Source organism: Phocoena sinus, chromosome 19, assembly GCF_008692025.1.
Source record: "Phocoena sinus isolate mPhoSin1 chromosome 19, mPhoSin1.pri, whole genome shotgun sequence".
NCBI classification, from domain to species: Eukaryota; Metazoa; Chordata; class Mammalia; order Artiodactyla; family Phocoenidae; genus Phocoena; species Phocoena sinus.
In genome coordinates this window covers 7917324-7931274 of record NC_045781.1, presented here as the reverse complement: position 1 = coordinate 7931274, position 13951 = coordinate 7917324, and the positions used below count along the sequence as shown (strand labels likewise).

The 13951-nt window shown below is 59.2% G+C and overlaps 1 protein-coding gene across 7 annotated transcripts in view; it reads left to right on the top strand.

Moving 5' to 3' along the window:
* Positions 1-10862, top strand: part of BICRA (BRD4 interacting chromatin remodeling complex associated protein) — a 76512-nt gene extending 65650 nt beyond the window's left edge. For all 7 annotated transcript variants that reach the window (XM_032613841.1, XM_032613842.1, XM_032613836.1 and 4 more), the window contains 8 exons: positions 3986-4591; positions 4751-4931; positions 5245-5354; positions 6310-6371; positions 7558-7706; positions 7895-7989; positions 8184-8286; positions 8835-10862. In XM_032613841.1, the coding sequence (XP_032469732.1) occupies positions 3986-4591; positions 4751-4931; positions 5245-5354; positions 6310-6371; positions 7558-7706; positions 7895-7989; positions 8184-8286; positions 8835-9943 (2415 nt within the window). In that variant the 3' untranslated portion in view covers positions 9944-10862. The remainder of the gene's footprint in view (positions 1-3985; positions 4592-4750; positions 4932-5244; positions 5355-6309; positions 6372-7557; positions 7707-7894; positions 7990-8183; positions 8287-8834) is intronic.
* Positions 10863-13951: the final 3089 nt, after the last annotated feature.

Sequence of the window (13951 nt, the reverse complement as noted above, 5' to 3'; positions counted from 1 at the left end):
CCACTGGTAACATTTTTGGTATGACGTTTCCTTTCAGCCTTGCATTTTTTCCTTCCCATCCATTTAAAACATTTGTGCTTTTGACATTAGGTATTATAGTCACATGGTTCGATCATGAAAAAGCATTTTTAAAGTACGGGGAAAAGCATCCCACCCCATGCCTGCATTCCCAGTCCCCGGCCCTTCCCCACAGCCTCAGCACTTTTTGTATCTCCTTCCAGCTCTGTGTATATACAGCCTCGTACAAATACGGGTTTACATTTCTCTCTCTCCAGCAGGTAGCACGTTATCCACTTACTTGGGCAGCACATGGGGAGTTTCCTTGGTCCTTTGTTACAGCGGAGAAGTATTCCTCTGTACAGATAGGGATGGATGAGCATTCATCCCCGGAAGTGCTGTCCTGATGCACGATAGACCACGTCCAGGCTTTGGTCCTCCACACAGAGCTGCAGTAAACAACTCATCCACCTGTCATTTCCCACATGTGCAGGCGTATCTCTCTGGTCACTTCCTGGAAGCCTGTTTGCTGGTTCAAAGCACAGGTGCACTTAGAATTTGCACAGCTGCTGCTGAATTGCATTCCTCTGAGGCTGTAGCAAATGGTGCCAGTTTAGACCCCCAAAGGCAATGCACGAGTGTCTTTATGAGACATACGGCTTATTCCTAATGCGATGCCTGAACATGGTTCCACAGGGTGTTTTGATGTGCGTCTCTCTTATTACAAGTGAGGTTGAACATCTCTTGATATATTTCAGCCTTTTGTGTTTCTTTTTCTGCACACTATCTGATCATCTCCTTTTTTCTCACTGCTTGTTATTGTTTGTGATTTCTAGAGGCTCTTTGTATATGAGGGAGATGAGCTTTGTCTAGGCTGTGAGTTGCAACTGTTTCCCCCAGTATGTCATTTGGTTTTTGACTTGGTTTGGGGGGAGTGTGTGAGTATTTATCTCTGTATTTTTAATGAGGATGAGATTCTTTTCTTAATTTTTAAACTTTTTTGGTTACTTTTTTTTTTGGTTACTTTTTAACTTTTCTCTTCTTTCTTTCTTTTTTTCTTTTTTTTTGGCTGCACCATGCGGCTTGTGGGATCTTAGTTTGCTGACCAGGGATTGAACCCGTGCCCTTGGCAGTGAAAGCACGGAGTCTTAACCACTGGACCTCCAGGGAATTCACCAAACTTTTCATTTTAAAATCATTTCAAACATACAGCAAATGTATAAGACTAGTACATGGGAATAATACTCACGAGAGTTCTTTACTCTCTGACCAGATGTATTGGTTGTCTATCGCTGTGTAACAAATCGCCAACCCCCCCCAAATGTCGCAGCTTGAAACAACAGACATTAACTTATCTCACATGGTTTCTAAGGATCAGGAATCGCAAGCAGATTAACTGGATGGTTCTGGCTCGTGATCTCTTAGGAGATTATAGTCAAGATATCAACCAGGACTGCAGTGATATGACGGCTTGACCCGGCTGGAGAATCTGCTTCCAAGATGGTGCACTCGTGCAACTGCTGGCAGGAGGGAGGGCCTGTGTAGAGACGAACTGAGGCTGAGGCCTCTCCGAAGGGCAGCTCGTAACATGCTCTACAGTTGGCTTCTCCCAAGTGCCTGATCCAACAGAAAGAGAGCACCCAGGATAGCAGCCACAGTCTTTTTTATAGTATAACCTAATCTGGGAAGTGACGTGTGGTCACTTCTCCTGAGTTCTCTTGGCCGCTTTCGACCAGAGACCAACCCTGATACCATGTGGGAGACTGGATACGAGGAGGCGGGGGTCGCCGGGGGCCGCCTCAGAAGCCGGCTGCCCCGCCACGTTTACCCACTGTAAATATCTGGCTGCATTCGCTTTAGCTGTAGCCCTCTCAGCATGTATACTTTTCTTTCTTTTCCCTGACTCATTTGAGAGCAAATTGCAGACATCGTGCTTCTTTACCCCTTAATATCTTAGCATAGTGTTTCAGCCCTGGAGAATAAGAGCGTTCTCTTATTGGATCACAGCAGAGTTACCAGATTCCGCAGATCTGGCCGTGAGACAGTACAGTTAGCAAATCCACTGTCCGTAATGCAGTCTAGCCAGTTGTCCGGTGATCGCGTCGTGGATCATTCTCCTTGTCTCACTTACCATCTGGCACGGCTGTGTTGCCACTTCACCAAGCCCTCGGAAGCCTGTGCTTGGGGGGGTGGGGGGAAGTGTCGAGTGGGCCGGCTCCCTTCACCCTTACTCACTTTAGCTACTCACCTGCTGCCGCCATTGGGTTTCTTCTCCTATTTTCTCTATTGTAAATAGTCCCACAGTGGCCAGCCCTGTGAACATTCGCCTGAATGCCCCTTATCACAGATTCCTGGAGGGGGGATTACCAGGTCAACTCGAGGGTCTTTCAAAACCACCAGATCAAACCGCCTTCCAGAGGGTTGTCCAGGTGACAATCTCACCAGCCCCTTGAGAGCCAAGGTCCAAGCTTCTGATACCTCCTTAGAGGTGGCAAGCCTTTGGGGACATAGAGAGTGGTGGATAGGTTAGTTGGTTTTTTAACTTTGAAGTTATTCAGGGCCAAGCTTGGAGGCTTAAAAAGCAAGCCGTAACTCCGGAATTGTCATTTGGCCCACTTTGGAGGCTTGAAGCAAAGAGCCCGAGCTTTGGAGCGTGGCAGCCATGGGTGGCCTCGGGCAAGTCCCCTGAGCCCTCTGAGCATGAGTCCTCCTTGCTCAGCTTGGAAGTCACTCACTGGGTGGCGTAGATAAGCCAGGGAGATGATGAGCACCTGTCCAAGGCTCGACCAGTACTTTTGGCTCCCTGGCCTCAATTTCTCATCTGTGAAATGGGTCCAATGTCATCACAGCTCTCGGGACCGTGGAGAGACCACACGAGTGGGTACAAGTTCCCAGCCGTACGCGCTGGATCAGTGTGCACCGTCACTGGGGTACGGTGAGCAGAAAGGCGCCACCAGCACGGTGTCAGGTACCCGGTGGTGCTCGCTGCTTCAACAGTAGCTGCCGAGGCTATGGTTCTTGGGGAGGTGACCTCTGAGGGAAAAGAGTGCAGAGGGCTAAGGCGCTCCGGCTGAGGTGTGTTGTAGGCGAGGTCGCTGTACGTGTTACAGAACGAGTGCCCGGATCGCGTGTGCACGTCTGACACACGAGTGTGCACACGCGCGCACACACACATGCACGCCCATACCTGCAGGCTCACGTGGCTCCCAGGTAGGCATGCAGCCACGGCCACACAGGCACACGGAGGCAGCGGCCACGGACACTTAGAAGGGGACCCGTAACTCACGGGCTGGTGTCCAGAGGGGCTGACCCTGACCCTCAGTTTCAGTCCTTACCCCTGCCTCCCTGGATCCCCTAGTCCCCAGCCACGCGCTCCTCGGCCATCAGCCCCCCGCCCCAGTACGCAGCCACAGTGTCTGCGCTGCTGTCTGTTTTCCTGGGTTAGCTGGCCGGTCGGGCCGGGGCCGGCGGCTGGAACGCTGCCCCCGCCTGGCCACCTCCCCCCCCTTGCTGCTGTGCTCCTGCTCCCCGGCCCCCCGCCTATCCGCTGGGCAGCTGGCGTAGTGCCCCCGCCGCCGCCACTGCTTCCTACGCTGCTACCCCCAAAGCCTGCAGAGCTCGCCTTCATCTGGGGGGACTGGGGGGGGCACATGGGGTGGGGTGTGAGATCGGAGGGCAGAGGTGTCGGGGGATGGGGGGATGGATGGAAGGCGGAGGTGGGGACAGACAGTGTGGGGGAAGGTGGGGGGCGGATTGAGGGAGTGAGGTAGGTGGACGTGTGCAGGGCTTGAGGGGGGCGGGTGGAGCGGTGAGGTGGGGAGTTCGGAAGTGAGAGGCGGGAAGGGTGGTGGGGTCCTTCAGGACAAGGGGTGGCTAAGAAGCGGGGGTTTCTGGTGGGAGCGGCCGGGGTCCCCAGTGTCTTGGGGCAACGGGAGCCAAGGCTGGTTCTGACCCCGCCCCCTCCGCTCTCCCTCCCTCCCCTGCCCAGATCCCAGCGGCGGCTCCGCTGAAGGGCCCAGGCCCCTCGTCATCCCCATCACTACCTCACCAGGCCCCGCTGGGAGACAGCCCTCACCTGCCCTCCCCGCACCCTCCGCGGCCCCCTTCCCGCCCGCCCTCCCGACCCCACTCCCGCCCACCTTCGCAACCCCAGAGCTTGTCCCGGCCACCCTCAGAGCCCGCCCTGCACCCTTGCCCTCCGCCCCAGGCCCCCCCCACTCTGCCTAGCATCTTTGTCATCCAGAACCAGCTGGGCGTCCCCCCACCTGCGAGCACGCCGGCCCCCAGTGCCCCAGGCCCACCGCAGCCCCCTCTGCGACCCCCCTCCCAGCCCTTGGAGGGGCCACTGGCCCCAGCCTCCACCTCCTCTGTCGTGGCCTCCTCCTCCGAGACGTCCTCCAGGCTGCCAGCCCCCACGCCGCCCGACTTCCAGCTCCAGTTCCCCCCTGGCCAGGGGCCCCACAAGTCCCCCACGCCCCCTCCGACCCTCCACCTGGTCCCCGAGCCCGCCCCGCCTCCTCGGACCTTCCAGATGGTGGCCACCCCCTTCCCGGCGCTGCCCCAGCCGAAGGCTCTTCTCGAGAGATTTCACCAGGTAATCGGAGGCAGGGACCGGCCCTCCGCCCGTCCCGCCCTCCCCTTCAGTCCCATTGGAGCCCCTGGCACTTCATGGCTTTGTCTTCGCCCCCAGCCCTGGTTCCTGGCCGCCCCCACTCCTAGCATGTGCCCCCCAGCCACCTGTCGCCCTCCTCAGGTGCCGTCCGGAATCATTCTCCAGAGCAAGGCTGTGGGCGCTGCCGCCGCCCCGCAGACCTCCGCCAGCCTGGGGCCCCTCGGCAGCCCCACCGCCTCCGGGCTGGTCAGTGGGCAGGCCCCATCTGGGACCTCCACCGCCCCCAGCCATGCCCCGGCCCCGGCGCCCGTGGCCACTGCAGGTAGGGGAGAGGTGGCCCACGCACGAGGGCTGGGGGGCCCGAAGGTGGGTGGATGGGGGGCTGGGGGCCGGGGAGGACGGGCTAGGGCAGAGCCTGGGGGCGTGAGCCCGAGGGGTGGCCCAGACCTCCCAGGACAGGGAAGGTGGAGGAGGAAGGGCCTTCTCTCCAGATGTCCCTCCGGGGGCGCTCCCTCCAGGGCTGACACAGCCACTGAGGCCAAAGAAGCAGAGAAGTGAGGGGTGCAGGGTCGCGTCTTTGGAGGCACCTTCGCGCCAGTGACCCCTGAGTCCTGTCTGCCCCACCTCGCCCCCAGGCCTCCCTCCTCTGCTTCCCGCCGAGAGCAAAGCCTTTGCCAGCAATCTCCCCACCCTGACTGTGGCCAAGGCCGCTGCATCTGGGCCAGGGAAGTCCTCCGGGCTGCAGGTAAGGGGCCGCCAGAGTGGAGGGCTAGGGCCCGAGCGACATCGCCAGGAAACCGGGACGGGGACCGGAGGGGGGCAGGGGGTGCTGACCGGTAGACAGAGACGAGCAGATGAGACACAGCCTGGCGATGGGTGAGACACCAGGACGGTCTGGTTTGGGGGGGGGGGACACACGGGAGACCGAGATAGTTGGACAGAGACCCCTCTCGGACACCAAAATGACAGGGTGATGGTAGGAGAGTTGGCTTGAGTGAGAACCCCGACGGTCACTGGGGACTGGAGCAGGTGAGAGGTTGACTGTAGGAGGAGGGGCTGCATGGGCTCGGGACAGGTGGGGTGAGACCCTAGACGGAAGGGCAGGGCGGGGTGGGCAGTGAGACACTGAGTCAAACGGAGACGGAGGGGGGAGGTTGGGGGGAGAACTAGGATAGTGGTACCCAGGCTGGAGGGGCGAGACAGGGAGTGTGCGGGGTCTGGGGGAGACGGAGGCGGAGACCAAGATTCGAAAGAGCTTGAGAGGGAAGACCGGGCATGAGCAAGGGAAGTCAAGAGAGAGATTTAGGCAAAATGAGAAGAGTCTGCAAATCAGACGCCGGACAAGGACGAGGGATTCGAGGGCCATTTGGTGGGCGGGGAGGGAGACACCAGGCGGAGGCCGAGAGACCCAGGCCGGATAAGGGGCTGGAGGGGACCCAGGCGGAGGGCGCCGAGGGCTCGAGCCTGCCTGTCACCTCTCCTCGCCCTGTCCAGCCCGGGTCTTCCCCGCAGGTTGAATGTGATGGGCAGAGCGTCCCGCAGCTGGGACCAGGACCCCATCTCGGGCGACGTCGGCCCCCTCCCATCTTTGTCCCGGGCTGGGGGGTAGAGAGGGTCAGGCTGCCAAGGGAAGGCTCCTCCGTCGCAGTACCTCTCATTGGCCTCTTCACCCCCCCCACCCCCACCCCCCACCCCCGCAGTATGAGTGCAAGTTGAGCAGCCTGAAGAAGCCACCTACCCTTCAGCCCAGCAAAGAAGCCTGGTGAGTTCAGTGCCTGGTCCTCGTGCCTTCCCTCCACCTATCATCAGCCCTGTGGTCTGGGCAGCGCCATTTCCCTGAAGACCCTCAGCTTCCCCCTCTAGAAAGTGGGGTGGGAATAGGCATTCCCTCCACCTCTCATTAGCCCTGTGGTTTGGGCAGCGCCATTTCCCTGAAGACCCTCAGCTTCCCCCTCTAGAAAGTGGGGTGGGAATAGTAGTGATAATAGGGTGATGGGTGAGGATTCAGTGAGGCTGTATTAGGAGCGTTCATGAGACAGCTAGGCTGCTGGCTTCAAGAGGGAGCGATTGGGCATGGCTTGGTCTCCTCTGCACCCCCAGCATCTCAGACAGGCCTGGGTCAGGCAGTGCTTCGTATCAGGGGATGGGCGATGAGCATTTGGGCGGGTGGAAGGATGAATGGGGGCCTGGGTGAATAGATGGACGGATGGTAATGAGACTGGTGCGTGGCTGATCCGATGTTTGGGTGGATGGGCAGCTTGCCTGCGGTCTGTCCCTCTCTTCTGCCCTCCTTCCACCGAGAGTGTTAGTCGTGTCCTCATACGGTGCCCAGTCCTGTGCTAGATTCTGGAAACACCAGCCAGACCAGGTCCTGCCCCCGTGATGTGTAGGGGCTGCTGGTCTAGAGCACAGGGTACAGCCAAGCATGTCTGGTGGGACATTATGTCTGGTGTATGGTGTACATTCGTACATGTTTACGTGCTGGGCTAGAAAACAGCCCATTGAGAGAACAGGATCTTATCAACCAACCAACCAGGGGCCCAACCTCCCTGCCCGCCTCCCCAAGCCTGCTGCTGGGTCAGAGGCAGAGCGGGGACATGCTGACCCCAGGTGGCAGGAGACGGTATTGCATGGAAGCCGAGTCTCAAGCTCCGGCCTCTGACTCCCAGCACTGCCTCTTCCTCGCTGTAGGTGCTTTGGGTCAGGGACTTCACCTTTGTGGACCCGTTTCCTCATCTGTAAAAGGGGCATAATGAGCACCCATTAACACACACTCCCCCAGCGCTCCTTTCCCTGTCCCGTCGTTTTCTGTCTTGTGGCCTGGGGCTCAGGGTCCAGGATCTGCTGTCTCCTGGCCTCACCACCAGCTCTGTGTGTGTGTGTGTGTGCGCGTGTGCGCGTGTGTGTGTGTGGGTGTGTGGGTGTGTGGTATCCTCCCCAACCCCCAGCTTCCTGGAGCATTTGCACAAACATCAGGGCTCCGTCCTGCACCCTGACTACAAGACGGCCTTCCCCTCCTTTGAGGATGCCCTCCATCGCCTCCTGCCCTACCACGTCTACCAGGGTGCCCTCCCCTCCCCCAACGACTACCACAAAGGTGAGGCCTCCCCTGGGATTCTCCCCACCCTGTCCCCCGCGTGTGGAGGCGGGTGGCGAGGAGCGGGTGCTAGTGCAACTCTGCACGCGCCCTTGACTGTGGGTCAGGATGCGCCCAGCTCCGTGCGCATCTGCGGGTCCCTAGGTCCCCAACATCTGGGCCTCCGGACCCCTTCTCTTCCTCCACAGTGGACGAGGAGTTTGAGACAGTCTCCACGCAGCTGCTGAAACGCACCCAGGCCATGCTCAATAAATACCGCCTCCTGCTCTTGGAGGAGTCCCGGGTAGGGTGGCCGTCACCTTCTTCCCCGGGGGACCCTGCCCTTTCCCCTCACCCCCTCTGGACAAGAAGGAGGGAGGGGGGCTGGGTGGGATCACAAGGACAGTTTGGAATGTGTTCCCATCCATGCCGGTTGCTCGCGTCCCCTCCCCCACCTCACCTCTTCACTTGCCCATCTTCTCTTCTCTCCCCCCTCAGAGGGTGAGCCCCTCGGCGGAGATGGTAATGATCGACCGAATGTTCATTCAGGAGGAAAAGACCACGCTGGCCTTGGACAAGCAGCTGGCCAAGGAGAAGCCTGGTGAGAGGGGAGAGAGGCGGAGTCCCCCACTCCTGCCCGCGTAGTGCCCAGTGCCAGAGCCGCCGAATTAGACTTGGGGCGGGAGCAGGGTGCGTGGCCTCACCTCACCCCACCACTGGGCGGCGCCCGAGCCCCGCCTTCCTGCCGCGTGCTCCCGGCTCTGAAACCACAGAAAGCTGAGCTCACCTTCCTCCTCCTCCATCACCAAGTGTCCATTTCACCTCCCCGATCCCGGCCTGGATGGAGGGAACATTCTGCCACCCCCAGGGGATAGAAAAGCAGGGGAGCAGAGCCAGGGCTGGGGTGCAGAAGTGAAGGGGGCGTCCCCTCTCCAGTGCTGACCTGTGCTTGCACACTGGGGGGACTTGGGAATTGGGGAAAGGGTCCTGCCTAGCATTATGTCCTCAGGACTCGGTGAGTCAAGGGCTTAGCCCCGGGCCTGGCAGGGAGTAGGCGCTCAGCGTACGCCGGCTCCTCTCAGCTCTGCTCTGCAGGCGCCTCGTGCTTTCCCTAAGCCCCTGGGTTTTCTTGGCCCCCTTCTCCTGCAGACGAGTATGTGTCTTCCTCGCGCTCTCTCGGCCTCCCCCTCGCCTTCTCTTCCGAGGGACACCGGCTCCCCAGCCACGGCCCATCACCGTCCTCAGCGTCTGGGGCCCCGACCCAGCCCCCTCTGCACCTGCCCACCAAGCTGGTGATCCGGCACGGTGGGGCGGGCGGCTCCCCTTCCGTGAGCTGGGCCCGGGCGTCCTCCTCCTCCCTGTCCTCGTCCGCCTTGTCCTCCGCTGCCTCCTCCCTGGACGCCGACGAGGACGGCCCGATGCCCTCCCGTAACCGCCCGCCCATCAAGACCTATGAGGCCCGGAGCCGCATTGGCCTCAAGCTCAAGATCAAACAGGAAGCCGGACTCAGCAAGGTCGTCCACAACACAGCCCTGGACCCGGTGCACCAGACCCCGCCGCCGCCCCCCGCCGCCCTCAAGGCGGCCGAGCCCCCACCCCGGCCCCCGCCGCCGCCCCCCACCACCGGCCAGATGAACGGCACAGTGGACCACCCGCCGCCGCCGGCCGCTGCCGACCGCAAGCCACCGGCGCCGGCCCCCCACTGCCCCCGCCTGCCCCTCCGCAAGACCTACCGCGAGAACGTGGAGGCCTCGGGCGGCGGGGCGGCCGAGGGGGCGGCGGCGGGCAGAGCCCGGGGTGGCAGCCCGGCCCCGCTGCCCACCAAAGTGGACGAGGCCACCAGCGGGCTCATCCGCGAGCTGGCGGCGGTGGAGGACGAGCTGTACCAGCGCATGCTGAAGGGCGCCCCGGCCGAACCCGCGGCCGGCGCCGGGCAGGGCAGCGGCAGCCGGGAGCCCGGCTGGGAGGCGCCCTCGCTGCCCCCGGCCAAGCGGCGCAAGTCCGAGTCGCCCGACGTGGACCAGGCCAGCTTCTCCAGCGACAGCCCGCAGGACGACACGCTCACGGAACACCTCCAGAGCGCCATCGACAGCATCCTGAACCTCCAACAGGCCCCCGGCCGGACGCCCGCTCCCCCGTACCCACACGCCGCCCCGGCGGCGGTCACGCCTGCCTCTCCGACGCCCCTGCACAGGCCGGAGGCCTACCCGCCCTCCAGTCACAACGGTGGCCTCGGCGCCAGGACGTTGAACAGATAACACCGGGCTGGTCTTCCCTTCCCTGTCCCCTCGCTCCGCAGGGACGCCGCGGGGAGGGGGGAGGGGGGCAGCCGGGCGTCCGACCTCAGCCTCCTGGGGGACACGAGCCGGGGACCCCTTGAGTTTTTCTTGCCTAAGTTATTTGAGTCACAAAGGCCTCGTCCCCCACCTCCTGCTTCAGCTGGGTTGTTGGGTGGGGGTCGTGGATTTCGGGGAGGGGCTGTAATGTAAACTGCCCCCCTGCCAAAGGAGGGGGTAATCCTGGTGTGTCATTTCCTATTTCTTCCCATTTCCTGCACACTCCGCCCCCCCACCGGGGGACACGTGCGCTTTTGCCAGGGATGAGGGCTTCCTGGCTGTCCCCACTGCTCACGCGTCTCCGGGTACCGGGCCTGTCCGTGTGGCTTCACGGATCCCTTCGTGGAGGGCCCTCAGAGCCGGCAGGTCCTTGCGAGCTGCGCTCAGCCTCTCCCCACCGCCCCCCACAGGCCGAGAAAGGAAACGCACGGGAGGGGCGGCGTGAGCCTGCATGCGGGGACCCCCAGCTGGGAGCGCTGTGCCCGCGGGCAGCTGTGTCCCATCCATGTGTGTGCGTCCCGCTCCGTGTCCTATGTCCCTCTGTGTGCGCTCGAATGAGAACGAGAGATTGAGAAGCCTCCAGTCCCTCGACTGAAATCCGAGCACCTCCAAAACAGGAAACCGGGGTCTTCCTCCCACCCCATCCCCAGCCAGTCTTCCCTCTGTTCTTCCTGCCGCCAGCCACCCACGCCAGATTTCGAAATCTTGGAGACAAAACTAGTACTGTAAGATAAATTTTTTTGTACTGTATTTATTGTGTATAACGATTTTTTTAAAGGAGAATTCTGTACATTTAGAACTCTTGTAAATTAAAAATCGATCCTTTTTTTTTAAAACTGTACTGACGGCCCCCCCCCCCCGGCCCCCTTTGCTTTCGGGTCTCTGGGGACTTGTTTGGAGTCCGGGGGTAGGGGCGACAGGTGGGTGGGGAGGGGGATTGCGAGGGCTTAGTCCACATACACATGTGAGCCCCTACTGGGCGCCAGGCCCTGTTCCAGGCACAGGGGTGCAGCTGAACAAGACAAGTGCCTGTCCTGGGAGGGCCAGCTTGGTAGTGGAGAAGGCAGACGGTGAAAAAGTTCAGCCAAACGCAGGCGATTCGTATCATTCCTGCTAAGGTTCTGTGGTCTCTGGGAACACGGAATTAGCAAATACTGAACCATCGCTCCTGGGGGGAAATACAGGGTTAGCTTCCTGCCAGCCTCTGGTCACGTTTTTGTCAAGCCCTCAAGACATCGCCTTGTTTTGTGTGTGTTTCTGTTTAAAGACACCTCACCTAATGCATAGTGCTGATTCGTTAACATTGAACTCACGGCCAACGGCACTATAACTCGTGCCTGAGTGAAACTTCTCTAACCCGTGTTTTCTCCGTGAGGCACATCCCAGCCTTCTTGTGCTCAAGCACTTGAGACAGCACAAAGCACTACACCTGGGGGCCACTTAAAACAGAGAAATCAGGACTTCCCTGGTGGCGCGGTGGTTAAGAATCCACCTGCCAATGCAGGGCACACGGTTCGGTAAGATCCCACATGCTGCGGAGCGACTAAGCCCACGCGCCACAACTACTGAGCCTGCGCTCTAGAGCCCGTGCTCCGCAACAAGAGAAGCCATGGCAATAAGCCCGCGCGCTGCAAGGAAGAGTAGCCCCGGCTCGCCACAGCTAGAGAAAGCCCGCGCGCAGCAAGGAAGACCCAACACAGCCAAAAATTAAATTAAAAAATATATATATGAAAAATAAAACAGTGAAATCAACAGAAGCACAAAACATGTGAGACACGTGGCACTAAATAGACCCCCAAAAGGATACTTCATTTCCAGTACGAGGGCGCCGCCTTGGCGACTCAACGTTTTTGCCACTCTGTGCGTGTCCATGGAAGTGCTGCGAGTTTGTGGCATCACAGACATCTTAACAAGTGGACTCAATCACAGATAGGGCACCTGCTCACAGTGAGGATTGACTGTAAACGTGTACAGTGTCAGAGATGTGGGGAAAATCAAGCAGGGTGTGTTAGTTTCCCATGGCTGGCATAACAAAGTACCACCAATTGGGTGGGTGGCTTAAAAGAAAGAAATGTATTCTCTCAGTTCCGGAGGCTAGAAGTCTCAAATCAAAGTGTGAGCAGGGCCACAGTCCCTCTAGAGACTCTAGGGGAGGATCGATCCTTCCTTACCTTTTCCAGTCTCTGGCCCTCCCAGGTGTTCCTTGGTTTGTGTCCACATCACTCCAGTCTCTCCTTCCAAGCCATCTTCCCTGTACATCAGTGTGTCTTATAAGGACACCAGTCATATTGGCTTAGAGCCTATCCTACTCCAGTATGAGCTCATCTTAACTTGATTCCATCTGCAAAGACCCTATTTCCAAATAAGATCACATTCATACCTGATTCACTAGGGGTTAGGATATTGACGTATCTTTTGGGGAGCCACAACTCAATCCATGAAACAGAGTGAAGGAGTGGACAAAGCAGCTGCTATCCCCTAGAACCCCTTTGTGTGAACTAGAAAACGGCACCCCTTTCTCCTAGAGTTTGGAGAGCAGCATGTGACCTGGAGTCCAGCCCCCTTCATACAAGCGAGTGCTTTGTGTAGTGAACAACCCGCCCAACTGCACATGACGGCCCTCAGGATCAGGGAGGAGCGGAAGACTTCTTTGAGGAGGTGACATTTGAGCAGAGAGCTGCATGAAATAAGGGAGGGAACCACGGGGAGATCTAGGGATAGAGCACCCAAGGCAGTGAGAACAGGCAGTGCAAAGGCCCTGAAGCAGGAGCGTGGGTGGAATGTTAAACAGCGAGGAGGCCCTGTGACTGGAACCTAGGGAAGAAGGGGGTGCAGACAAGAGGTAAGGTCAGAGAGAACAAACGGGGCCTATCCTGAAGGATCTTGAGCCCCACGGTGATGACAGCTTTGACCGTGAGTGAGGCGGGAGCCCCAGGAGGGTTCCGAGCAGAGAGCTGAGCTGTTTTAGGTTTCCCGGGCGCCCTCTGGCGGCCGTGTGGGGAACCGACATGGCGAGGAGGCGACTTGCCATAGCCAGTGGGAGTGACGGCGGCTGAACTAGGATGATGCTCCCCGTTCCTCTTCAGGCCCCTGGGGGTGTTTGAGGGGGAGGAGCATATACATGGGATCTCCAGGAGAGGGACCGCCCCCCTTCCTAGCTCTAGACCTACTTCCCCCGCGTACGTAATAAAGCACTGAAGGAGAATGGCAGTTCTTAACATCCTCTAATCCCCTGCAAGCTCCCGGAAGACCTCACGTGGCCTGGCCGCGTAAAGAAGTTTGCCAGTGATTTCCACCTGCTCACGGCCTCAGTTCTGAAAGGCTGGCTGCATGCAGCCCGAGCAGAGGAACACGATGACTAACGTTTTCAGAACACTTACCAAGGCACTGCTCCGAGCCCTTCACCTGGGGTATCTCACAGAAGCCCCCGTGTGGGAATTGATAGTCCCACCTCGCAGGTGAGGAAACCGAGGCCCCGAGGGATGCAGTAAGTGTCAGACTGGGCTGCAAGCCCGGCGGTCTGGCTGGGAGCCTGCGACCTTCCCCTGTGCACACCCAGCTTGGGGGGAGGGGTGTATATAACAGCAAGCCTTGGCCCGCTGTGCAGGAGCCAGAGACGCTCCCCGTCCCGGGCCCCTGGGCAGGAGACCAAAACTGATCTCAACTCCTACGGTTAGTCCTTGGGACCAAACTTCTTTTTTCCATGTGGACCATTTTTAAAGTCTTTATTGAATTTGTTAACAATATTGCTTCTGTTTTATGTTTTGGTTTTTTGGCCGCAAGGCAATGTGGGATCTTAGCTCCCCCATCAGGGATCCGGCCCGCACCCTTTACACTGGAAGGCGAAGTCTTAACCACTGGACCGCCAGGGAAGTCCTGGGACCAAACTTCTTAGATACTTGCTCTTAGACGCTAGGGGCAGCAGAGTGG